Source organism: Bidens hawaiensis, unplaced genomic scaffold (assembly GCF_021521415.1).
Source record: "Bidens hawaiensis isolate Kalapana, Puna unplaced genomic scaffold, B.hawaiensis_p1.1 tig00005935_1, whole genome shotgun sequence".
Lineage (NCBI taxonomy): Eukaryota > Viridiplantae > Streptophyta > Magnoliopsida > Asterales > Asteraceae > Bidens > Bidens hawaiensis.
In genome coordinates, this window is record NW_027491390.1 from 323,928 (window position 1) to 350,735 (window position 26,808).

At 34.5% G+C, this 26,808-nt stretch overlaps 2 protein-coding genes, 1 non-coding gene and 2 pseudogenes across 6 annotated transcripts; 2 read left to right on the forward strand and 3 right to left on the reverse strand.

The window, feature by feature from the left end:
• Nucleotides 1-3,502: 3,502 nt before the first annotated feature.
• LOC143631017 (uncharacterized) lies at nt 3,503-4,894 on the forward strand. Its single transcript, XM_077099882.1, has 3 exons — nt 3,503-3,931; nt 4,254-4,486; nt 4,574-4,894. The coding sequence occupies exons 1-3, from the start codon at nt 3,539-3,541 to the stop codon at nt 4,680-4,682; spliced, it is 735 nt and encodes a 244-aa protein (XP_076955997.1). The 5' UTR covers nt 3,503-3,538; the 3' UTR covers nt 4,683-4,894.
• A 1,900-nt stretch (nt 4,895-6,794) lies between these two features.
• TRNAM-CAU (transfer RNA methionine (anticodon CAU)) lies at nt 6,795-6,880 on the reverse strand. Its single transcript is given in 2 exon segments — nt 6,795-6,830; nt 6,843-6,880. It is a non-coding gene; the product is annotated as a tRNA-Met (tRNA).
• A 3,715-nt stretch (nt 6,881-10,595) lies between these two features.
• On the forward strand, nt 10,596-16,249 carry LOC143631070 (DNA-directed RNA polymerase 1B, mitochondrial-like; annotated as a pseudogene). Its single transcript, XR_013153285.1, has 18 exons — nt 10,596-11,596; nt 11,915-12,130; nt 12,681-12,808; nt 12,894-12,960; nt 13,029-13,107; nt 13,501-13,619; nt 13,691-13,804; nt 13,928-14,059; nt 14,135-14,551; nt 14,644-14,694; nt 14,780-14,850; nt 14,960-15,044; nt 15,123-15,275; nt 15,370-15,444; nt 15,531-15,620; nt 15,696-15,858; nt 15,951-16,054; nt 16,139-16,249. The product of XR_013153285.1 is annotated as a DNA-directed RNA polymerase 1B, mitochondrial-like (transcript).
• A 464-nt stretch (nt 16,250-16,713) lies between these two features.
• On the reverse strand, nt 16,714-20,743 carry LOC143631071 (amino acid transporter AVT6A-like; annotated as a pseudogene). The gene is made up of 5 exons (XR_013153287.1): nt 20,109-20,743; nt 19,055-19,208; nt 17,614-17,817; nt 17,071-17,538; nt 16,714-16,992 (listed from the first exon to the last, which is right to left on the reverse strand). The product of XR_013153287.1 is annotated as an amino acid transporter AVT6A-like (transcript).
• Nucleotides 20,744-23,556: 2,813 nt separating this feature from the next.
• On the reverse strand, nt 23,557-26,549 carry LOC143631018 (transcription factor bHLH49-like). Of its 2 annotated transcripts, none has more exons than XM_077099883.1 (8): nt 25,337-26,549; nt 24,621-24,806; nt 24,478-24,543; nt 24,305-24,373; nt 24,151-24,222; nt 23,906-24,073; nt 23,765-23,813; nt 23,557-23,682 (listed from the first exon to the last, which is right to left on the reverse strand). In XM_077099883.1, the coding sequence occupies exons 1-8, from the start codon at nt 25,865-25,867 to the stop codon at nt 23,645-23,647; spliced, it is 1,179 nt and encodes a 392-aa protein (XP_076955998.1). In that variant the 5' UTR covers nt 25,868-26,549; the 3' UTR covers nt 23,557-23,644. The 2 variants fall into 2 exon arrangements, with proteins under 2 accessions (XP_076955998.1, XP_076955999.1); XM_077099884.1 differs by having other exon boundaries at nt 23,765-23,817.
• Nucleotides 26,550-26,808: the final 259 nt, after the last annotated feature.

The window sequence follows — 26,808 nt, forward strand, 5'->3', positions numbered from 1 at the left end:
AGTTCGGGTATTCTGAAAATATATTATGTTAGAACTTTTTTTAAAGAAATTGTGCCCCTGCAGGGTGCCCACATTGCCCATCCTCAAAGTCTATTTTTTGGAGACAACCAGTAACTAACTAGTTAATTGTGCACGATTGTGTGAAAATATTTGGTCGCGATGATGGACCATATCACATGCCATGTTATTTTAGTCATTTGGGTTCTCTAAGGTGTGCGCTCACAACATGCTAAAATAAAGTAGGCTTTTACAAAATAATTTCTCTCACGCATACATATGTATATCTTCATATCATAATATATATGATCACAAAGAGACCACACTCAATGTGACATGACTAACAGATGTGTATAGAAATAATTCAGTAGTTTATCATATATGATTGTTTCTTATCAAGGTTTAAGGATATCCTAAAGTCAAGTCATGTATAAATATCTTAAAGCTTCCAAAGTTGAGCCATTCAGAAATTTGAAAACCACTTATCAAATATAAAAGATATATCATTTAGATAATAATCTAATAATAACGCTACAACTATGTAAGAACACCTATTATATCAATCTTTAATCGTTTATCTTTATTTGTTACTTCAGTCAACGTCATATCACCACTTGCTATCATGTGTTTATTCGTTTACACATCTATATGTTACCTCAGTCAGCGTCATATCACCACTTGACAATGATGGAAATTATCCTCGTTTATCTTTATTCGTTTATCTTCACCCCCTATCATTCGAATTATGTTAGGCCACGCACACGCACACGCACACGCACACGCACTATGCTACTAGCTCCATGTGTTGTGTAAGCCGATTCATACTTTCCTAAGACTTGAGAACTATAAGGGGACGTCACATGCAAGTGTGTAACAATGGTTAAGAAGAAAATGTCGTTAATGAAAGACAATCAAAGTAACTAGATTTCAACGATAGCACCTGGTTACTTTTTACCCTCTCAATATCAAACAACAAGCACGTAATTATGAAATTGTCATACTCTAATCTAAACCATTGATTTGACTTAACAATAACCAAGAAAATTCCTTTCCACGGTATTTTACCACTTTCATTCTTCTTACTATTATTTGATGGAAAAATTCCCAATATAGCCATTTAATTATGAGAGATTCTAAATTTATCCTGTTTTTCCAGATTTGTCATTCTTTTAACGCATCACCGACAATGTGTTAGGTAGTCTCGCCGACGAGTTAGCTAACACATAGTCAATGATGTGTTATACCTCAAAACAAATAGTCAACGATGTGTTATACCTCAAAACACATAGTCAACGATATGTTAGACCTTCAAACACATAGTCAAATATGTGTTATGCATCCAAATACATGGTCGAAAATGTGTTAGCCTCTTCGTTATTTTTTAATATTATAATATCATAACTAATTTTACTTATTTTTTGTTTTATTTTAGAATTTTTAATATATAAGGTTTTAAATAATTTTGAATATACCGTCGAGGCATGTTTTTTTTATTTACATGTTGACATAATTTTTTTTAAACCATACATTGTCAAATTTTATTGAGCATTTCGCTATCAATTTAACACGGCTCAGCTTTGAGTAAAATTTGTGTCGGCTCATAGATAAAAAAAAACATGTCTTAATGGTATATTCAAAATTATATAAAACTTTATATATTAAAACTTATAAAAGAAAACAAAATATAAGTAAAATTCGGTATGATATTATAATCTTAAAAAAACAAAGTAGAAGCATGTGGTTTTATGCCTAACACATATTTGACTATGTGTTTGGAGGCCTAACTCATCGTTAACCATGTGTTGGCTAACTCGTCGGAGAGACTACCTAATACATCGTCGGCAACGCGTCAAAAAAAGAACAAATATGTAAAAACGATTTTGAGGGAACAACTATTTTAAGAATTTTCCTTAATTTGATCATGTTGAAATATTATCTATATATATAATTAAAGAAAATAGAAATAAAATAATATAACTAATAAAAATAAATAAAATATTAAATAATAATAATAATAATAATAAGTATATAAAGAGGAGTTAGATCCGAGTGGCAGGTGGATGCGTTAGTTGTTTCACATTCCGCTCATCTGTCTTTCAAACACATTCACTTTCCGTCCGTCAGCTACCGCCGGTGAACAGTTTCAGGTGATCACTCATATTCAAATCCTCATATCAGTATATATATATGTTTCATGTATGTATAGGTGGTTACCGAGTTAGTTCTAATTTATTTTATTTTTCCCTAGCTAGGTTTAACTATCGATTTACATACACAAATTAATTGTTATTGTTTATTAGATCACTTTTCGTTAATGTTATTTATATATATCAATTATTATTATTATCTCCGTGAAGCTCGGATCTATGTATGAACGTTGATTCGTTTTCCTTTTGTTTCACGTAATTTGTTAGTTTTGGTATGTATGAATGTATATGTATATTATTACATTACAATCAATCAATATATATACACAAATACATCATCCCAATAACAATACCTAAACCTGTTTTTTTTTTTTTTTTTACTGTTTATGTTTTGCAGCCTTCATCGTGTCTTCTAAAGCGCGGCGGTGACGGAGGCGAAACCAAGTTTGTTTAATTTGGCTGATTTTGACTACAGGTAATTAATGTGGCTTGGAGGTTTATTACAAAACAAACCGGTCAACTATGAGTTTTACTTTTACATGTAAAACTTTTGTTTTTGCGTATAATAATTTTGGAGAATATGCAGATAAACACATGTAGAAGACGTTCTAATAATTTTTATTATATTTTTTTTCTAAACCGTTGTTTAAACTTTTTTTATTATTTTTATATGCAAAAACTCTGAAAAAATATTATGTAAAGATGAATTTTTTAATGCTTTTTTCCTTTATACTTTTCATCCTGAATATGTAGTTATATAGTGTGAATTTGTTATGATTAGCATAGAGTTTCATTGCTTTAGGGCTTGGATTATCTGGTGATTGCTGATTAGATGGTAAAAAGTGCTGTTTGTTTTTAGTCAGGAAGCCTTAAACAATTGGGAATTTGGATATGTTTGAGTAAGTAACAGACAAAAAAGAAGTCTAAATGGAACAAACCTGGTTAATAATTTAATTAATTTAATTTTCTTTTTAGCTATTTTATGTTGTGTAAATATTACTTATTAAAATGAGCTTAGTGGATTTTGTATTTCAGTATAACCATTTTAATTAAATTAAAAAGGTTAACATGAACATGACATGTTTATTATATACATGTTATATGACAACTCAAAACCTGATTGTTTTCGTGTCGTGTGAGTCTAACAATGGTTTTGACTTTTGACACAGATGATCTGAAGGAAGCCATGAAAGAGAGCCCTGAAAGATACACAAACCCTTTTTTATCAGATGAAGAGAATGGAAAAGTCAACTCATGGACTCCAGAACTTAACCATTCGAATATATCCGAATTATGCAAAAAAGAAACTGAACTTTACAAATATATTTGTGTTGATGAAGGAATACCTCATGAAGCCTGAACTGTTGACGGTTTTAACCCTTGAAGATCATTACATGGAATCTAATACATGTTCCGAAATCAATGGGAAGATGGATACTGGTTTGACTCCACTAGAACCTTCTAATGATCATGTGAATATTGAAGATAATAATGATGAAGTGATCAAAAGTTCTTCTGGTGCATCTTCAGGAAGCCAAGATGTTCAGGCTGATTTAACTGTAAATGAACCTATCAACGATCAAGATTTACAGAATTCAAAGCTAGATTCCGAAGAACGTGGGACCCATGAAGAAGTTTTCGACTCTACTGTTTCAAAGGAGTTAATATCTAAAGCCGTTGACAGTAATGGGCCAGTGATCTCGTTGCAGCCCGGTGTAGAACAAGACCAACAACCACTGCCATCCCTCAAATCTCTCTTTGAAACAGTTGATCAGCAGCCTTGTCTGGTTAGTGTTTTCCAACTGTTTCATGGTTCGGTTGTAATCGTTTAGTTTTTAGAAGTTTAGCTAAAAAGGAACCGGGTCAAACATGTCAAAAGTTTAGGATATTATTGTAATGGTATAGTTTTTAATCATATTTAACACATTAATTATCTATTCATGAAAATCGGTCAAAAAGGTTTGCACTTTGCGGCTCAAGTCTTAAATCAAAACAACCTGAACTGTTTTGACCCGTGCAAAAAAGTACTCAATTTGACCCGGCCCGTTATGCACCTATCTTGTTTCTCTTAAAACAACTTTTTAGTAATTTATATATTTCTAATTACAGAGTTCTATAGACAAAACCGAACCAGCAACGAGTAGTGATGCACCTAAGCTCCAAGATGCGGGTCCAAATAATGTTGCAGTGGTCCACCATGGTGGCGAAGGAGAGTCGAGTTTTGCAGTTGCTGGTCCCACTTTAGGACTCGTAACATATTCTGGGCATATAGGATTTTCTGGAAGCACATCTAATCGATCAGATAGCAGCACGACTAGCGCCCGATCGTTTGCCTTTCCCATGTAATATAATAATAAATTGTGTGTTCATATTAAAGCGCGTATTTGATATAATATTATAATCTAATAATATTTTTGTTATGTGTGTAGATTGCAGAATGAGTGGAACAGTAGTCCTGTAAGAATGGCGAAAGCGGACCGGAGACAAATGCAGAAGCGTTGTGGATGGAGGCATGGGCTTTTATGCTTTAGATTTTGAATTCCCGCATAATATTTTTTTCGTGTGCAAATTGCTTGGTTTGCGTTTTTGAGTATACGTTCGATTTATTCATGAGTTTATATTAACAGTTCATAGTTATAGTTAAAGATGTATGAACAAGTCATTCTAATATAATGTTAGTCATAGCCATATATAGTGAATCCTTTGATTTATCTTGTTTCATAATGTTTTAACTATTGAGCTCAAGTTGAGTCGAGTCGAGTCGTATCAACTCAAACTCGAGTAACAATATAAATTAAGCTGACTCGATTAAACATGACATATCCTAGATATTTGATGTGACACAAACAATATCATTTATTTATTGATCGCAGATAATGGTTTATTCGTTCATTTATTTTCTTGAACGTATTAAAAGCATTAAACGAGTTGAAACTCTAATTCGCATGTATCTTTTTTTCTTTAGCTTGAAAATGGTATATGAATGATGTTTGAGATCACTTTAAATAGTAAGTAATATTAAGTTATTTCTTCACATTAACTTAGTGCTGAAAGCGAAAGTGATGAATTTATAGGTGTGTTAAAACTTAAAAGCTAAAACAAGCACAAAAACCATACAAAACCGTCACAGTTGATTGATTCATGTTCGTTGGTAAACGAAAAATCTATAATATATATAAACGAAAACAATAAAATCCTATGTGTCGTGATGTGGTCGCTCCCCCTTTTTTTGGAGTCACCAGATTTCCTTGATTTTTAAATGGAGACTTCTCATGCATTTGACCCGAATTCATGGGTATGGGTCTAATCAAACCCATATATTTCTTAAACGGGTTATAACATCTCATTAAATTAAAAGCTAATCCCACCAAATATTTGATATAAAAATCCTATAAAGTAGGGATATACTAAAAATTAATGTATTATTTATTTAAAAAAGAAATATATTATTTATAATCTATGCAGTCGATATCGCCGATATATCACTGATATATCGGTTATCGGTCCCTTGACGATATATAAATCAGAATATCGGTACCGATAATATCAAAGATATTGACCGATATTGGACTAATATTTGACCGATATATCACAGGTATTCCCGATATCTGTGTTTTAAGTCTTAATTATCAACTTTTAGTGTTCAATGTTAGTGTTTATAAGTCTTAATCAATTCTTACTAGCTACGATTGTTAGTGCTTTGTAATTTGCAAAAGGTTAATTTGTTAATGATAGGAGACTATACGGAATTGTTATTGTTAAATTGCTATATATATATATATACATATATCTCAGATATAGGTTGTTGACCGATATCCGATATTTTTCCGCATTAACTCCTTAGTTTATAATTAAAAAACCAGTTTTATAGTAAAAAAAATAAACGGGTCTTGAGTCTCATCAAAACATATAGCTTTTAAACCGGGTTATAACATCTCATTTATTTATGAAACAATTTATCATCAAACCATAAATATATTATTAACTTTTATACAATAAAAAAATAAAAATTCAAAACATAAATAAATATTGGAAACAACCCCCGTAAATAACGAAACATTTAAAAGTTTTATGATTGTTTCTTACATTTACTCAAGCCACCATATTGTTTTATTTGTAAATGAAGACTTCAAGTGCATTTGACCCGAATTCACGGTATGGGTCTCACCATACCTAGATAACATTAAACGAGTTAAAACATCTCACTATTTTAAAAATAAATCTCACAAAGTATTTGATATGCAAATCTTATAAAGTAGGGATATACTAAATATTAATATCCAATTTTTTAAGAAAAATATATTATTAGAAACAATTTTATAGTAAAAAAAACAAACGGGTCACGGGTCTCACCAAACCCATATCTTTTAAGCGGGTTATAACATGTCATTTATTTGTGAAACTATTTCATCATCAAACCCTAAGTATATTATTAACTTTTTTATAATACATAAAATTAAAATGCAAAAAAAATATGAATATTAGACACGAAAAAAAACACAACCCCCGTAATACGGGGGATAAAAACTAGTGAACTATATTTAGAGATTGATAGAAAAACCGAATCCGGATTTGATAAAGTGGCAAACCAAAAGCTAACAAATGTTAATGGGAATTGTTGTTTTGCAAAAAATATAATAATAAAATGTTTGGGGTGAGAGAGGCTCGAACTCTCGACCTCAGGATAACTCAGAATGCTATGAGACCTACGCGCTAGCCAACTGCGCCACCACCCCATTTGTGTTAGCCTGCAGTGAATGTAGTATTTAACCAATAACCTTCAAGACGCATAAACACCAACAGGTTGAAAGAAGGAAAAGCGATTTACGAAGTTGTATGCATCTAAGACGCTTCTGGTGACTTTTAAGTAGAGTTGTTTAAAAAGTATGTTACAAACGAGCCGAGCTGACTTGCCTACAGAGACAATGTTGGCTCAGCTTGTTAACTATGAGTATTTTCATTTCAGATTCATTTGGAATGCATAGAATATTATATTTGTAGTGATGTAATTGTGTAAAATAAATTAACTGTTTTATATATTTTTTGTAAAAACATTGAAAATGGACAATATAAACGAATGCTATGTTATTTATGTAACTCAAATTTATATCATCAGCAGTGGCGAAGCTTGGACTGAGACACCCGGGGGAGAGGGGGGGGGGAGCTCAAAATGTATACAAAATTTCACAAACAGGGGGGGCTCAAATTTTCGGCCGAAAAAGGCTAAACTTACACTACGTATAAAAATTTTTCGGGCGAAAACGGGTAAATTTACACTACTACGCAAAAAAAAACAGGGGCTCGGGGCCACCCCGGGCCTCAATGAAGCTTCGCCCTTGATCATCAGTTAAACTGATAAGATTGTGATCAAACTTAATCATGTTAACATAACCTTTGAGGCTGTCATGTTAATGGTAAATTGTCTAAATTAAAATGTTTCATTTGGCTTAATCATTTTATTAAAACTCAATCATAACATCATAACATGACCTTTGTGGATGTCGCGTTAATGTTAAATTATATTCATACATAACATCATCATCATCATCGTACTCAGTATATCCCACCAATAGCAAAGCTATGGTAGGGTCTGAGGAGGGTAAGATGTAGACAGCCTTACCTCTACCCTATAAGGATAGAGAGGCTGCTTTCGGTGAGACCCCCGGCTCGATAGTAGTTTTGCATCAAGCCTTGGACATAAGGCACATAACACTCAATCATCAGGACACCGGCTGATCGGTGCATGTACCCTTGTCTTTCGGCTATCAACGCCACTACATGATGCCTGATTAACCGTCCGTCACTTTTAACGTTATTTTCACGAGATTAGCAAAATAACGTCAAAATTAGTGCAATTTCACTTTTGCCCACCCGAGGGTTCACACATATATACATCATATGTGCGCACCACAAGCAGGGCTAATATTCATACATAACAATCCTTATTAATATTTTAAATACCTTTTCTTTCAAACTAATTATTGTAAATCCTTAGGAAAAAAACATTACTCACATGAGGTTAGATTTAGATGTTAATTTAGTCAAAGGTCTAACTTTGAATAACAAAAGTTTGAACATGAAGATGCAATTACCATCAAGATAAGTTGTCTAACCATATTTTGTCACATTCATTATTATAAGCCTATATATTAACACAGTCACACACATATTCTATATGATAAACAACCACTCATAGGTTAAATGGCTGAACTCAAAATACATAAGGTTACACCGGGACTACACGAAGAATTCATTAAAGACGACGAGGGTACCTGTGACGCCTGTGGTCCGATTCAGTTTAATTGTATAGTGTGTCTTTCTGAAGTAACACCTGGAGACACCGACGGGTTCAGACTGCTTCCTAACTGTAACCATGGAGTCCAATTCCATGCTAGGTGCATCGAGTCATGGTTAAAGGACCATCCAACATGTCCATTGTGTCGGAGTCATGTTCCACGACCTGTTTGTGACCGGCTAAATGCATGCTTGCTAAGGTTTCGGGAGGATATCGTCTTGTATTGTCACTTAGCTCTAGAAAATGTGGCTAGCTCCATTGGAGATGGTTGTGCATCATGAACATATGTACATGTTTATGTTAATATATGTAATCGTGTATATATAACTAATTTATAACAAAATATAGAACTACTTCATTCTTTTACAATGTTGACAGAATAGAGTCAGGAACAAGCGAAATATCAAAATCGAAACAGTAAATTGATTAGTAAACGCGATTTTAAAAGGAAAAAGATATAAAGAAATAGAGTGAACTGCAATTTTTGTCCTTTATTGAGCCTATGTGAAAGAAGCCCAATATTGAGGTAACTAGCCAGCTAGGTATACATGTTGATTATTTTGATATGCTATTTTAGTAGTAATCGGGCTTATGTAGTACACTAGTAGTCAATCACGATATATTACGGCTGTACAATCAAATTGTTAAGATTGTTGAGACTTGAGAAAGGAATTGATTCAACTATTGTAAGTGTTTGAGCGAAAACTGAACCATAACTCAAAATCAAACCATTAATCCGAAAAGTTAACCTAAATTAAAAATAACCGGACTAAACCGACGTTTATGGTTATGTGAATCCGATTAACCGACTATTTGGTTATGGTTACCGTTAATTTGGTTTCATTAGCCGACTCTAACTGAAATCAAACCGAACATTGTATCCGTGTGTTTATCCAAAATTTATAATTCTATTTCCATATGATATACATCCTGAAACCGACATATTTCAGCTTCGAAACTTCAAAATTGAATTTGGAACACCATAACCGAACCACGTTCAACTTGAACAAAGAAAAAATATGCATCAAGCACTTAAGCCCTTAGAGCATTCACAGCCCATTCCATGCATTTTTTCCTATAATTTAGCAAAAAAACACCATTTCACAAATTTATCTATCTTTTTTAAAAATTCTTTCACATTCTATTCCCTATTCATATCTTTAAATTAATTCTTTATTACTTTTTCTCTTTTGTCTTGTTATATAGTGAATGGTGATTGGAGGATAGGTGATATATTATATGGTATGGATTAAAATTGAGTCCCTATATTTAGGGTTTTACTTTAGTTGCCATATAACTCATCCATATAATAGGGAATGGATTGGAGAGGTGATTTTGATGGTTTTCATAATATTTACAATAAATTATACGGGTTTAACAATTTTACAGAATAGGTTGAGAATGCTCTTATAACTAAACCAAACTGACTTTACATGCTCCTAAGTTCTAAGTGTTTTCATGTAAAATATTTAATTTTTTAACATCCTTCTTTAAATTAGCTCCTTTTCATTTATTTTGGGCAAAATTAAAACAAAATGTTTATTTATTAGAAGCCCTGCTTGCGGTGGGCACATATGATGTATATATGTGTGAACCCTCGGGTGGGCAAAAGTGAAATTGCACTAATTTTGACGTTATTTTACTAATCTCGTGAAAATAACGTTAAAAGTGACGGACGGTTAATCAGGCATCATGTAGTGGCGTTGATAGCCGAAAGACAAGGGTACATGCACCGATCAGCCGGTGTCCCGATGATTGAGTGCTATGTGCCTTATGTCCAAGGCTTGATGCAAAACTACTATCGAGCCGGGGGTCTCACCGGAAGCAGCCTCTCTATCCTTATGGGGTAGAGGTAAGGCTGTCTACATCTTACCCTCCTCAGACCCTACCATAGCTTTGCTATTGGTGGGATATACTGAGTACGATGATGATGATGATGTTTATTTATTAGTGCAGTCGACTACTGGTCCAATAACATGGAGTGATAGTTAAGGCTTGAGATACCCACGTCCCAGGTTTGAAGCCGGACTAAATGAGGCTGTTTCACATAGATAAGTTTCTTTCTCAATGATAATTTTGAAGCGCGAAAATCAGTATAGACAGTTGATAACCCGATTCACTCGGGAACTATGGGCTGTCTTAAACATACTTAAAAAAAAGGAAGGTATTGAGGAAAACAAAAATAGGTTTAGCAAGGGTTTAAGGCGGCCACACAAACCCTCAATTTTACACCCAATTCAATCTTGATCCACATTTCACGTTTCTTCTAATTCTTCCCACAAACCCCATCAATCCAACACTTAACACTCATCACCTCTGTACATACTCACACACCCAGTTCACATACCCTCAAGAAACCATTAAAAATCCAATCTTTATCATGTTTAGACACCTGGGCAACCGATCTTTAATCAAGAAACTGAAATCATTCGCTGATAAATCCAATTTCAGACACACCCATTTCGTTTCTGATCTTAAATCATCAAATTTGATCCAAAACTGTGTATTTAACAAAAGGGGTTTTGAAATTACAACATTTAGGGATTCAAATTTGATAAAGGTGCCACCTTTATTACATTTTGCATATGGGTTTAGAGGTTTTGCCAGCTCAACTGCAGCTCAAGAGATTATTTCAACTGAAGAAGAAGATAGTGATGAGATTCTTGAAATTGAATCCGCTTCGGATATGAAAGCTAGAATCTTGAATAATAATAATAAAACTAATAGTAGTAGTAGTAATTCAGATAAGCGGAACCAAACGAGAGATGTGGCTCGAATCGGGCAGTGGAAGTACAATGCTTTAAGGAAAAGACAGATAAAGATTGAGACCGAAGCATGGGAGAATGCGGCGAAAGAGTATCAAGAACTGTTAACGGATATGTGTGATCAGAAACTTGCTCAGAACTTGCCATATGTGAAATCGTTGTTTCTTGGTTGGTTTGAGCCGTTAAAGAATGCGATTTCGGCTGAGCAGGATTTGTGTAAAGTAGGGAAGAATAGGGGGACTTACGCCCCGCAGTTTGATCAGTTGCCGGCAGATATGATGACGATAATTACTATGCATAAGTTAATGGGCTTGTTGATGACCGGTGGTGGTGAGGGTGGGGCTCGGGTGGTTCAGGCTGCGTCACATATCGGTGAAGCCGTTGAGCACGAGGTTAGTTGGTTGTTAATTTCGTTCGTTCGGCTCTAACCGTTTTCTTGTTCATGTAATGAGCCACAAATTTTAAATGAATGTATAAACAAACGTTAACATAGACGAGTTTATTTGAACGGGCGTTAATGAACATTTTACGAACATAAATAAACGAGACCAGATATGTGTTCATGTTCATTTGTTTAACTAAATGAACACATTTATTTTGTTTAATGAGCTTATTGCCAAACTGTTCACTGAATGGTCGATTCGTTTGTCGGTTAATTTTGATAGTATTTGATCTATTACTCAACATAGTATGTAAATTGTGATAATTAGGCAAGAATACATAGATTTATGGAGAAGTCAAAAAGAAAGATCACGTTAAACGAGAGCCCGGTTGACGATTCAGAAGGTGTGAATAGTGAACAACAAATGCAGAAATTAAGGAAAAAGGTTAATGTTTTAGTGAAAAAGAATAAGTTGCAGCAAGTGAGACATATTGTGAAGCAACAAGATGATTTGAAGCCATGGGGACAGGATGCACAAGTTAAGGTTTGTGTTAAGTTTTTGTAAGATTATTAGTATTAGGGTTAAATTGTGTCTAGCCTACGGGCCCAAGTTAGGTTTCTTTAGGGTCTGTTACTGGTTTCTTTTATATAAACATTGAGATTTGAGAGTTCCCCTTAGGTTACAAGTTTCAGTTCATATTATTAAAATCTTGATAACTTTTTACGAATTGTAAAATTTTGATAGTTTTCTACAACTTATTAGATCTTGATAGTTTTCTACAAATGTAAAATCTTGATAGTTGTCTACAAATTTTGTAAATTCCTGATAGTTTTCTACAAATTTACAAAATTTTAGTAGTTTCTCAAAATTGTAAAATCTTGATAGTTTTCTACAAATTTGCAAAATTTTGATCGTTTTCTACAAATTGTAAAATCTTGATAGTTTTCTACAAATTTTAAAATTTTGATAATTTTTTACAAATTGAAAAATCTTGATAATTTTCCACAAATTTTTAAAAATTTGATAAATTTTTTACAAATTGCAAATCTTGATAATTTTTGTGCTTTAAATACAGTTAATGTCTTTTTTTCAGGTTGGTTGTCGTTTAATCCAGTTATTAATGGAGACAGCTTATATACAACCTCCTGTTGACCAATTGGAAGACTGTCCACCCGATATCCGGCCTGCATTTGTACATACTCTCAAGACTGTGGAAACTCCGTACGCATCATTAAATAATTTTATCTATTTATTTTCATAGCTTGTTATCTCTTGTTAATCTTGTATCTATATGTATATAATATAGGAGAGGTAGCAGAAGATATGGAGTTATTGAATGTGACCCCCTTGTTCGAAAAGGACTAGAAAAAAGTGCAAGTCTAAATATATTTGCAAGTTTTTGTTTTTTTTATTAACTTTGTGAATTTTATCTTGAATTTAGGCTATGCACATGGTACTTCGATGTATTAACTTGGTGATTCCATGTATGCCGATGCTACTTCCTCCGGTAAACTGGACCGGTTATGCATTTTGTGCTTAAATTCTAATTAACTTTTAAAGTAAATTACACTTTCGGTTTTTTAGGTATATAGCAAATTTCAGGTTTCGTTAACGGGCTTTAGTTTTTTCACTTTTGGTCGGCTTATGTTCAAATTTGTTTACAAGTTTCATCCTTTCCACTAACGGGTGTTAGTTTTTTCTGTTAAGTCTAGTCAAGTGCACTGCATCTCACATGAGGGTAATATTGTCATTTGATCTTATATTTACTTAAAAACATAAAAACTAACATTCATTAGTAGAAAGGACGAAACGTGTAAACAAATTTTAACATAAAGGACGATTGTTGTTATTTTAACTTATTCATTAACTTTTAATTTTGTATGTTGCTTGATTTATTATTATTTCATACGCCAGTTATAACAGAGGAGGATACTTGTTTCTACCATCATATATTATGCGCACACATGGAGCTAAACAACAACGTGATGTTGTTAAACGCACTCCAAAGAAGCAACTGGAATCTGTTTTTGAGGTGGGCCCATCTTTTTTCTTTTCAAGATTATATATTATCAGTTTCCAATTTTAAATTTTTTATTTTTGTAGGTGCTTAATACACTCGGGGCTACAAAATGGAGGGTTAATAGGAAGGTTCTTGGAGTTGTAGACAGAATCTGGGCTAGTGGAGGTCGTGTAGCCGATTTGGTTGACCGTGATGATGTGAGTTGCACATTATAATCATGATATTAAGTACAAAGTTTTTATTTTTCATTGTTAAGATTTCAGATTTAGTTGATTAATGAGTTATGAATTTATGATTGATTTTGTTAACTGTTTAAACAGCTTCCTCTGCCTGAAGAACCGGATACAGATGACGAAGCCGAGATTAAAAAATGGAAATGGAAAGTCAAAACTATTAAAAAAGAAAACCGAGAAAGGCTTTCACAACGATGTGATATTGAACTTAAACTCGCAGTAAAAGGCATTATTTTTAATACTGGTTTAATTAGATAAGAACCCGCGTAACAAATTCGTTATATTATTTTGCAGGTTGCTAGAAAAATGAAAGATGAAGACGGGTTTTACTACCCGCCCAATCTTGACTTTCGAGGGCGTGCGTACCCGATGCACCCGTATTTAAACCATTTAGGGTCTGATTTATGTCGAGGCGTTCTTGAGTTTGCCGAGGGCCGGCCACTTGGCGAGTCAGGTTTAAAATGGCTGAAAGTACATTTAGCAAATGTTTTCGGGGGCGGTGTCGATAAACTGCCATATGACGGTCGAGTGGCGTTTACAGAACAACATTTGGATGATATATTTGATTCATCAGACTGACCGCTTGAAGGTAAAAGATGGTGGTTAAATGCAGAGGACCCGTTTCAATGTTTGGCTACTTGTATGAATCTTACTGAAGCGTTAAGAAGTCCTTCGCCCGAAACAACCATATCACATATGCCAGTACATCAGGTTTATTTCAGTTTTTTTTTTCTTCTTTTTTTTGTTATAAAGTTGTTACTCGTTAGCCTTTTTAATAATGTATCGTTTTTTAAAACTTATAGGATGGTTCGTGCAACGGTTTGCAACATTATGCTGCACTTGGAAGGGACAAGGTATTTTTTTTAAATGTTATAAATTTATATTCTAAATGGGATCTTTTTTTTTTTGCGATTTGTTTATTATTTTTATTATATTCAGTTAGGAGCAGCTGCTGTTAATCTGGTTGAAGGCGAAAAGCCAGCTGATGTGTACTCTGGGATTGCTTCCAGGTCAGCTTTCGACTACTATGTGATGCTCGTTATATAAGTTAAAGGGTTGCAAATTGATATAAAAGTTAAATTTTTTTCTTACATAAATTTGTAATCTTGAATAAACCAGAGTGATTGAAATCATGAGGAGAGATGCAGAGGGAGATCCCGAGACCGATCAAAATGCTAAACATGCGCGACTTTTAGTTGATCAGGTAATAATAATAATTATTTTTTATAAAAAAGAATGTATTGTGACATCACATGTCACATTGATGATGTGGCATGCTTAGGTGGACAGGAAATTGGTTAAGCAAACAGTGATGACATCAGTGTACGGTGTGACTTATATCGGTGCCCGTGATCAAATCAAAAGGCGGTTAAAGGAACGTTGTGCAATTGAAGACGAAGCGACATCGTTTGCTGCTGCTTGTTATGCCGCAAAAGTAAGTTTGACTTTGTATAAAAAATAATGCAAACGTTAACTTTTGGTTGAATTTCTGTGTTTTTGCAATGTTTGACTTCTTCGTAATCTTTCAGACCACGTTGACTGCTTTGGGTGAGATGTTTGAAGCTGCAAGAAATATTATGAGTTGGCTTGGTGACTGTGCAAAAGTACATAAATTTCTAATTTTTTTTTACTATTTTTTTTCTTTGTAACTTTTTGTTTATTTACGGTTTTTGACTTTTTTTATCTTAAGGTTATTGCTATGAAAAACCATCCTGTGCAATGGACTACGCCTCTCGGACTTCCTGTTGTACAACCATACCGCAAATTAGGTCGCCACCTTGTAAGTTCTTAAAAGGTCAAACATTCAAATGTTGACTTTCTATATTATATATATTGCTAATATGAGAAATTGCAGATAAAGACATCTCTTCAAGTTTTAACACTACAAAGAGAAACCGATAAAGTTATGGTTAAACGTCAATGAACTGCTTTTCCTCCTAATTTTGTTCACTCACTTGACTGGTCCCACATGATGATGACCGCCATTGCTTGTAAAGAAACCGGCTTAAGTTTTGCAGGTTGACTAGTGTTGACTTTTTTCTAGCACATACCATATGTTTAGTAAAATCTATATTTCATGTTATATTGTTATATCAATCTTGTGCTGTAGGTGTGCACTATTCATTTTGGACACACGCGTGTGATGTTGACCAGATGAACATGATTCTTAGAGAAAAGTTTGTTGAACTTTACGAAGCACCAATCTTAGAGAATGTAAGTACTTCAGTTAAACTTAAAAGTCACATGTTTGCACATTTATCGGCTTTTAGCAGTTTTTGAGGATATGTTTTATGGCAGTTGTTGGAGAGTTTTCAGAAGTCATTCCCGGACTTGGAATTTCCTCCATTGCCCGAGAGGGGTGATTTTGATCTAAAAGAGGTTTTAAAGTCCCCATACTTCTTCAACTAAGATATTGGTTTTTATGACGCACGTTGCGAGGTGCAACACACGCTCATTGAAGATCAATGTAACACCCCTGTAAATTTGCTGACATGATGCGCGTTTCAAGCCGAAGATTAGGTAAAACTGATGAGTGGATGATTCAAGGTTGTCTGTTATTTGTAACTAATTCATATACCATTTATTGAGGACTCTAGTGTTTTTTTTTTTTTTTTTTTGCATGGTCCCATTGTTTATCAAGTGGTATGAACTATAGGAGATAGGAGAGTATAGTTTAGAAGAACCAACATTTTTTTTAGTATACAACAAACACATTTGTATTCGGATAGCCTTTAATCTATGCACGCGTTCTACTTTATATTTTATGGCTGCATCCGAGTTGTTTATAGCTCAAACCATCTTTGACACTGTACATCGAGAAAACAACAACGTGAATAGTAGTAGGTTTAACCATAGGCCTAAACTTCTTATGAATGCAACTGCAAAAATATGATTCTTTAGAACAAACATATATTATACAAATATATTGCGTTGAAACGAGTTTGCTCGCACTTAACAAAACCGCTTTGAACAATCATTTTATACAAAGTTTGCCTCCACTGGCGCATAAAAATCAAGCGCGAGTAGACGGGTTTCTCTTGAACAAAGCATACGCGTCACTAAATATCGCAACCACATTTGCGAACACAGCCAAACCAATCATCAAAGCCGATAATATCTTATCCGTTTTCGTTGCTATCCCATGAACATCCCTAAACACACAAAAACAAAAATATCAAATCAATAAAAGAACACGAAAACACAATACAAACCGCAGCGTGTCGACTTACCTTATAGCAATCGAAGCAGGAAAAATGAACCCGATGCAAACCGCAGCAGTAGCACCCGTAAACTGGAACGCATCCCAAGCACTCGGTACAAAATTAGCACCAAGTAAATGATCAAAAGAAGACCGACACTAACTAAAACAAACCGCTTGTTGTCATACTCCAATGGCAGCTCAGATGATCCAAAGAAAAGCCCGTCTGTATTAAGTCGTAATGCATAGAACACGAGTGGGAAAACGAGCATTAAGTGCAGAGCATAGCTCACCCGAACAATGTCGTTAAGTAGATAACTAAACGGGACACCCAAATCCGAGTCGAAGTTGGATAATATATCTCCCATTGTTGAGTCACCAAATAGTATGAACCCAAAGAAACTAGTCATAATGTATACTATTGTGCATAACACGAGCGATATTCGTACAATTGGTTCGATCTGTGACGGGTTTTCTAGCTCGTTGCGAATAGGGTGCACTGTTGATTAAGGAAATAAGTTAAGTTTTTAGTTAAGTTGTTGATGTGCATTTATTTTATGAAATGTATTAATACCGTTAAAGTGGTAAATATAGGCGGTAACGAGAACTGGGACCGCAGTGAAGAGGTTCCAGACCGAGTTAATGTCGGTAACATCAGGTAGTAATCTTGGCATTGGGAGGCTGCCGGTTGCCATTTTGAAAATGGCTATGCCTGCGGTAACGATTAGGAACACAACGGCTAGTGCCACGGCTAAACCGGATGTAACGCTTAGTGAATCTGCATATTAGCAAATGAATTATGTGAAAATGATGTAAATGGTAAGAGATTGTAGCAAACAGTTCACTTATACCAACTAATATTGTCTGTTTTGTCTATAAGAAGCCCAAAACTTTGTTTCTAGTTACCCTAAAATTCGGTTTTTTAATCTCAAAGAGAGTTCAGTTTTGGTTTATATAACTGTTGGATTTTAAAAATCCCTATTGAATGGTATTGGCCGATAATAATCCTTATTTATTTTATCGGCACTGGCAGTCCCAAATTTAAAAAAGTTGGCCCCAATGGTCCTCCAAAAGGGATTAACGACGTTAAACTTTTTTCCGAATTTAAAACTAATGTTTTAGGACTTTTGATCAGAAGGATGATACGATTCGATTGATGTAAAACTTCATTCAAAACGGTGCTCCAAAACGACGAAACAATGCTTCAATTCGAGTGTTTGAACTTACAATTAACACAAATCAAGCCGTTTGGATCACCGTTTTGAGCTAAGTTTTACATTAATTGACTCGTATCATCCTTCCGATCAAAAGCCCTAAAAATTAGGTTGTAATTCGGAAAAAAGTATAATGCTGTAATTTGGGATTGGTAGTGACGATAAAATGAATATTGATTATTATCGGCCAATACCATTCAATAGAGATTATTAAAATCCAATAAACCTTTATAGTTTCGATGTTCAATGGGTTCGGTTTTGGTTTTGCCATTTAAGCTTAAACAAATTTTTTGCCAAAAAAAATGGCCTAAAATAATGAACTTAAACCTAAAACTTTGGGCCTAAATGTTTTTGTTAATCAATGATTAATTGATTATTATACATTTATTAAAGTCGTTTTTTCGGTTTTGAGAATGGATTGGGTCCAGTTTTGGGTTGGAAAAATGGCCCAAAATAATGAATTCAAGCATAAAAGAATGTGTTATGGTTAAATGATTATTACACATTTAGATCTAAAGTTTTTATACTACATTACATCAGTTATTAATTTTTTTTATAAATTACTTAACATTCCAAAAGAAAAAAAAAACTATAATACATCATTTCAATAATAAAAGTCACTTTTTTTCCGGTTTTATAATTTATGTTGAGTTATAAAAACTTGTTTGGTTTTTCTAGTGTGATACATTTATTTTGGTTTCATGCATACCGATGTCACTCACTTAAGCACGGTTAATGCACTCAAAACGTGTTACTAATATTGAAGTCTCTTAACTATGGATAAAGAAAAACTTCACATACCCATACGCTTGAGGGACGCTAACGGAACAAACACACCAAGCGTTGTAACAAATAACACAAACACTCTCCCGGTCCACCAATGCGGTCCGAACCAGCCTTCCAATAAACCAGGATGGTGCAACCCATTTGAAGACGATCCAGCCACCACATGAACCTTCATTACACATTTCAAATCAACAAAATCAGTCAACAAATAATAAACAAAAGTTACAAACTATAAACCCAAAATCAGCCCACAAGTGTAAACCAATAGAGCCGAGCCTCCATTTCCAATAATCGTTAAATAATTTTGGGCCAAAGACAAAAAAATTTTGGGCCTTGAGTAAAAGGTTGTCTTTGTTGGGTTTAAACAATTAAATTTTTAAATGAGTTTATTTGGTTATAAAGTTGGTTGGGCAAAATAATTTTGAATGAGTTAAGTAATTGAATTTAAACATTAAAAATACATATTTTTTCCTTAAAAATATGTAAAAAAACAAAGTAAAAAAAAATTCAAGCCTAGCGGGGTGATTGGGTCGGGGCCTTCGACCACCCTGTCCTCCTATCCAAACCGACCATGGCTCCATTAGGTTCGAGCTCGAGCTCAGCTCATATTGTGGTTTTCCTACGCTCGAGCCTGGCACATGCGTGACTCATTTTACACTATAACTTTATATAAAATATATATTATTTAGTTATCTCTATCGCAATTATATATAAATATTAACTACTATTAAATATATATTAATTACATTAAAATTTGTTACCAAATAGCTCATTTAGGCTTTCGAGCTACCTGAGCCCGATAAGCGAATTTCAGACAAGAGCTAATTTATTAAACAAACTTATTTTTAGACACGGGCTAGTTTAAACTCTGGCAATTTTTTTTCAAGAAAGTTAATTGGAATTACCAAGAATACCCACGTAGATATATACACATGATTATTAATGTATTAATTAATGTGCTAACCGTGTGAGTCAAATAATGTAATTATGCACAATTGTGGTCTAATTATATAATTACATCATAGTGTAATTACATATATAATTACACTGCTATGTTCACACAGTTAACACGTTAGTTCAAACCCGTACCGAGAATAATCATATAGATAACAAGAACACCAATATTATTAACCACCACACACCCCTCCAACACCTTCTTCCCAACCTCCCCAAATGCGTCACCCATCACCCCACCATACGACTCCACACCACCACCACCAGCTTTATTACTATACTTCAATAACATCCTCACCGTCTTCTCCGACAACACCGCCACCATAACAATAACCACAACACCCAAACCCAGTCCCAGAACCTTCATCGTCGCCGGCAACGCCATGATTCCGGCGCCGATTATGGTCGTGGACAGGTTCATCACCGCACCCGACATCGATGCTCCGTTAAACTCATTGTGGGTGCTCTGTTTCTTGGCGATTAATGGGGTTTTGTCGTTGACTGTGATTAAGCTGCTGTCTTTGTCTTTCTTTTTGCTGGTTTTACGAGATGGGTGTCTGGGTTTTTTGGTTGAAGATTGGATTGTCATGATTTGCTGTGGAATTGGGCTTCTGGGTTGGTGGTAAAATGAGTGGAAATGGAAGATGAATTATTGCAGGTAAGGTGTTCGACGATATGCGTGAGAGAGTGATTGCATTGTCAGCGTTCTTATCGAGTTACGGGGCCAATATATGACGGGTAAAGGTCCTTCCAGAGACGTGAACGGTCAGTAATGTAGTTACAAAGACAAAGAAGCTGACGTAAACGAAAAGATATTTTATTAGGGAAAGATTTTTGACATGTGTTATCCGTTTACGCAGAATAATCGATCAATGGTCAAATTCGGTCAAAATCAGTGGTTTCCGTCAAGATTCCAGCGAAAATCAGCGATTTCCGGTGAGATTCTGACAAAAATCAACGGTTTCCAGTAAGATTATGAATAATTTCATGATAACAAAGGAGAATAATACAAGAATAGGTTTCACATTGAATTTCCATGTTTTATTGTATTACAACAGAGAGGCAGGTAAGTGGACAACAAGCTACACCGTCACCCCCTCTTGAATGACAAAACAGATCCTACTGAAAACAGCTGAAAACAAAATTATCGTTCTTTGGCGTCGTTGAGTTACGTAGTAGCATTGGGGGCAAGTGACCTATTAAAAACAAAAGGAATGAAGGCATGTTGATTCTCAACACACGTCTTCTCGTGCTCAGCAATTTTTCCTGCTTCTGCCTTTAGCACAATCTGCCTAACAACAAACCCGGTGTCCCTAAGCCCGACAAGAGTAGACACTCCAGTAAGATCCACACAAGCATCCCCCCCCCCCCCCCCCACACACACAAAATACACAAACAAAATCATAACTCAATAAGCTCATTTAAAATTTTAATTGTTTAAATGCAATAAATGAATCTTTTATCTAAAGTCCAAAACTTTTATCATGTTCGGTCCAAAATTTTTTAACTATTTTTTATGATGGCACTACACATTTGGAATTGGTAGATTTAAATTAAAGAAAAATAAAAATAGGCATATTAATTCAAGTACAAAACATGTGATGGCTAGAGTAGCAATTAATTAAACGAAGAAGTCCAAATTTAGGGTATAAGATGACGGCCCAACCATGCTGGCATCCTACTTTTGCTAGTGGTCACATACCAGCTTTAAATTGACAAGCATGTCTACATTAGCCCATGGTTGTGGACCCTCTAATCAATTTCATATATAGTGTCATGTTGTTACTTGTTAGTTGTGTCTAATTATATTAATTTTATCAATTAGAACAAATTATGAAATATTATCATTAAAACTTAATCTAACACATCACTTATTAGTTTTTATGCATGAAATGTCTGCTTGAAATTACCCCATTGTATCACCTTTACATCGCGTATCATCAATAAAACTTGCATTTAGATAATAAAGTTTAATTCAACTACACTTGTATGTGTGTATTTTTTATTTTTGTTTTTGTAATATTTGTGGATCATGGTTGCCTGGTTGATCCGTGAATTCAATCTTGCTAGTGGTCTTTTGCAACATTGTTAACTTATCAAAGGTCAGGTTACAACTTACAAATAATGACGTTTCATAGCTTCAGGTTTTCATGAAAACGAACAATAAACGGTGGGACATACGTCCTGTTTGCTGCTTAATTAAAACTAGTTTGAGTCTTCTTGCCTCTTTTAGAGAAATCAAAGTTGCGTGCATCTTCGTGGTTTACATGCCTTATACCGCTACGATGAACGAAGATAACATATCACTTGGCATGCTGATGAAACATACACTTATATGTTATTGTTTTCATCTTCATAATCTAGATATTGATGTTAACAACACGAACTACATTGTTATGATAATCTAGAGACTTATTTCTTTTTTGAACTATTTTATTAAATATACATACAATTTGTTAAGCATTATTATGTTATTATTACCATATCTAACAATGCACGACGTACCGAAATTCATATTACAAGAGAGGCAGGGTTGAGAAGGATATTTGGTCTGTAAGATTAAAGAGATAGATTAAGTTCGTAAGGCGATGGTCAGACAACGTTGAGGTGACGAGCCCATACACCTTTGTGTCGGAGATGCTCTAAGGAAGCTTATTCTTCACAAAAAAAAAAAAAAAACTTTTGTTTGCTTGAAGCAAAATCATGCAATAGAAAAGTTGTTGACTTTCGTTGACCATAATAAATTATCAAGTTGTATTGACCTAAGTTGTAAGTTTGAGAATCCTAGAAATGATTGGGAACACTCATTTAATATCCATCCATCCCTGTAAGTAGATAATGTATCATAAATGTTGGTCTGCCTGCACAGCACAAATCCATTTGTTAAAGCAACCATTATCATTATTTCAACTGCAGGAAAGTGCACAAGATACCTGCACTATTTCACTTTCTTCTGCAGCCCAATTTCAAAACATACTTATGTCACAAACTGCAGGTTTTTCTTTTCCCTTTTTTTTTCAAATTACTCTGCAACTTATCCTAAAAGCCCAATGGAGGTTCTTTCATGTCACACCAAACTTGGATTCATGATTAAAATTATTAATAATTAAAAATCAGTTGGGAAATCATTTCAGATGAAAACGCGTAAATTTCCGCTACTGAAACAAAAGACGGGGGGGGGGGGGGGGGGATGCATGGCCCATTTTTCAAGCTATACAGTGATCTGCGTGTACTCAAATTATACAACGGGTCAACAAATTTTACTAAAACCATATTAAACTATCAAGAAACCAAACAACTGTTCTAATACAATAAGGGATTACAAACGTCAACACGCACACTAGATTTCATTTGGCTGCAAGCTGCAAGAACCAACCAAACAAATATTTTTCTTTTTGACCAAAATATTCAAAACAAAGCATACTCAAATACTAATCTAACCCTTGCTTTACAATTTAAGTCAGCAAAAACCATTCTTTCTTGTTAATCAACTTCATTCCCATATGCCAGTTTATGTATCTTCAGTTCAACTGACCAAAAGAATGCTTATATGGCACCTGGTCTCTGGTGGGGCCACAATATTCAACTCCGGATTCGGATTTTTCAAAAGTTATGTTTTTTTTTTCAAGAAACCAAATTCGTCTTTTTTTTTCAAGGTTCGGTTTTCAGATGACCTGAAGGTGTGGATCCTGCGTAACGACAATAATACTATATAGTTTATGCTATATATATAAAATACGTAAAAAGATAAATAAATTCAATTTAAAGTACCTAAATTTTGGACAACGTTGTGCAACTCATCATCCCATGTACTAGGTACCTGTCTTTGGAAAATAGGTAACAATCAATAAAATTAATATTGTAACTAAAAAACAGTAAATAAATAATTTATTAAAATAAACAGCAAATTACCTCAGGGTTTTTAAATCCTCCACTAATAGACATCAAATGGGAATTAACTGTTCTTCCAACATTAGAAATCCCGCCTTGCATAATCGCCATTTGTGATTGGTTAAGAGCATAAGGCGTTGCCATGTCAGCACCAAGTGAACCCGAAGGTCCCAATCGTGATTCAATCATCTAATTACAATAAAATCCCATTAAAATAATCCATTAAAGATTGATTAATAATTCATTTTATTAAAAATATGTCTTACATCTTTTGTCATGTGTCCTTCAAGGTTAAAATCCATTCGAGGATTAACGGTCGCGAGTTTCATCGACAAAAACTGCATAAATAAAAACTTTAATGTCACACCGAGTTCAAAAAATAATTAAAAGATATTGTTTTTGGACGTCATAGTATCATACCTCGACTTGTCGTTGTAGTGACTGTACATAGTTAATGATTTCATCCAACATAACCGCTTTGCCTGTCACCTTAAAAAAACATCCAACATTAAATGAGAATAAAGCTTTTGTTTGCTAATTCAAGATTTCGGAGGCAAAAAATTTGTAATTTGTAAATAATAATAATAACTAACCTTGTTACATCCAGGAACAAGATCTTGAAGAAATTTCATTCTTTCACTAATCTTTTCTCTTCTCACCTATTAATAATCAGCGTATAACTATTTTAACAACCATTAAAGATCCTATTTTTATGGCAATTTAACGAAAGTCTTACTCTTTCTGCAAGACTATGACTATTGGTAGCTTGGCCTCTTCGCGCCCTAACATGAATGTATTCTTCTTGTTTCCCACTTGATTTATTAGCAACTGAATTCGGGTTATTTTCACCCTTTGGTTGACCTTCATTGTTGACTTCACTAGGCGTTTGTGGGGATTGTTTGACTTGATTGCACTCGGTATCCTATCATTTAGTCAAAAAAGTCAAAGATCACACCTTTCATGATTGTATTTAAAGATTCATTAGGTGTTACATAATTCAATAATTAGTAGGCCTGTAAACGAACTCAACGTTTACTTTCATTCAGCCGGATGTTTGCTTATGCTCGATTAACAAATATGAACAGAACATTTTGTTCATTTAGTTAAACGAAGTTTCGTTTGTTTATTTTCATAAATTTAAGTTTGTTTAAGTTTGTTCGTATATGTTTGCATTCGTTTACATATATTCAGTTATATTTGTACGTGTACGTTCGTGAACAGTTCATTTATACTATCAACAAATGAACATAAACAAACATGAACACGTTCATTATCTTAATGAACGAGCGAACACGAACAAGAAAACCATTTTCATTTACTTGTTCGTGTCCGATCATTTGTTCGGCTAAACTTAAACGAACAAACACAAACGGCCCGTTCGTTGTTCAGTTCGTTTGCAGGCCTAAGATTACGATATCTTTGATCAAGAAATATTTAGTAATTAAGAGAAACCTTATCACTTCTTCTTTTCTTTGAGCCAAATCCCTCATTTGAATTCTCATCACCACCACCACTAACTTCAGTTTCACCACCCAAATTCGGTTGACTTCCGTCTTCGGTCCCACGGTCAACGCCTTCGCCAGACACAGGTTCGAACCCATTTCCTACAAAACCCTCCTGTGCCTTGCCAAAAGGGTTAATCGCATCTTCAAAACTACCACCACTAAACGACGACAACCGAGCTGCCCGCTCAACAAACCCAGAATCGGGCGCAAACTGAGATAAGCTATGCGGAAGCATGGTCGAAGCAGCCGGCGGGCCCCAACACATGTCAAGATTACTTGAAGGGACAAAAGGATTCCCTTTCCAAAACCCTAGTGAAGAAGATGAAGTGGTGGTATTACTTTGCATATTCATATCACAAAAAGCACCTAAATTTTGTGCATTTGTGGGATGATGTTGATCATGATCCCATATGACCATAGGGTTACTTGATGGATTTGTACCATCATTAGCATGATTAAATGACCAATCCTCGTTCATCCTATAAAAAACCCTAATTTCAAACTATCTAAAAACCAAGAAAACCAACCCACAACTATCAAAGGCTCAGATCAAGAAACCAACTTAAAAGAAGCTAAAGAATCACCTGAACCATGATAAATTGAAGTAATAAAGGCAACCCAAATGGCCAAACATCAAACTTATGACATTGCAGAGCAAAAGGTTAAAACTTGAATCAAATCCCCAAATTTACACCAACTGATGTCTCATACAATGACAAGAAAACTCATTAAAGATTGCAGTAAAAGTGTTCAGAGAACAGTTAATTATAGTATCATAAATAAGCCCTCAATTCATTTCATGATTCATTCTGACCAAACCCTAATTGGAGAAAAAGATACCCATTTCAGAGAATCTGAGCAGCTTTTGGTACTCTTTATTTACTGCAGACTTCAAGAAACACTAAAAGCACAAATCTTTTTCTTGAATTTGACCAACCCACATCAATTCTTGATGAAATCTTTAATACCCAGAAAGATTTAAGAGATTAGTGACTGTTTTGAGGTGTAATGAGTGTTTTTGAGATGGGTTTTGAAGAAAGATTGAAATGGAAGCTTGTTAATGGCAAAGGTCCTGCCTTTATGCCCACGCCTGCATGAAAAACAGTGATCTTGATGATTAACCACCGCCACTGCTGCTGTTAAATATTATGGTAATTTTTCCCAAACTTATTATTATATTGTGGTTTCTTTTAATTTTCGGTACCGTAACCTGATACCAATCGAATTTGTACCGGTTGGCCATCGCAACGCGCATGTTTTATTTAATTTGTTGTATTTGAGCGTCGACGAATTTATTTTTTGGTTTAGTTCAGGTGACGTCACCTGCTACCACTGACCAACTTCGCGTCAACTCGCACATGCACCGCGCAGGTGTAACTAACCGACTGTACGTCGTTTTAAATATGTTTTTCTATCATA

Excerpts from the sequence above, each read along its gene's own strand:
- LOC143631017 (XM_077099882.1), top strand. The coding sequence starts at position 3,539 with ATGGAATCTAATACATGTTCCGAAATCAATGGGAAGATGGATACTGGT. Across the intron at positions 3,932-4,253 it reads TTGATCAGCAGCCTTGTCTG|AGTTCTATAGACAAAACCGA; the intron begins GTTAGTGTTTTC and ends TTCTAATTACAG. Across the intron at positions 4,487-4,573 it reads CGATCGTTTGCCTTTCCCAT|ATTGCAGAATGAGTGGAACA; the intron begins GTAATATAATAA and ends TTATGTGTGTAG.
- LOC143631018 (XM_077099883.1), bottom strand. The coding sequence starts at position 25,867 with ATGAACGAGGATTGGTCATTTAATCATGCTAATGATGGTACAAATCCA. Across the intron at positions 24,374-24,477 it reads TTGTTCCTGGATGTAACAAG|GTGACAGGCAAAGCGGTTAT; the intron begins GTTAGTTATTAT and ends TGTTTTTTTAAG. Across the intron at positions 23,814-23,905 it reads GAGGATTTAAAAACCCTGAG|GTACCTAGTACATGGGATGA; the intron begins GTAATTTGCTGT and ends TTCCAAAGACAG.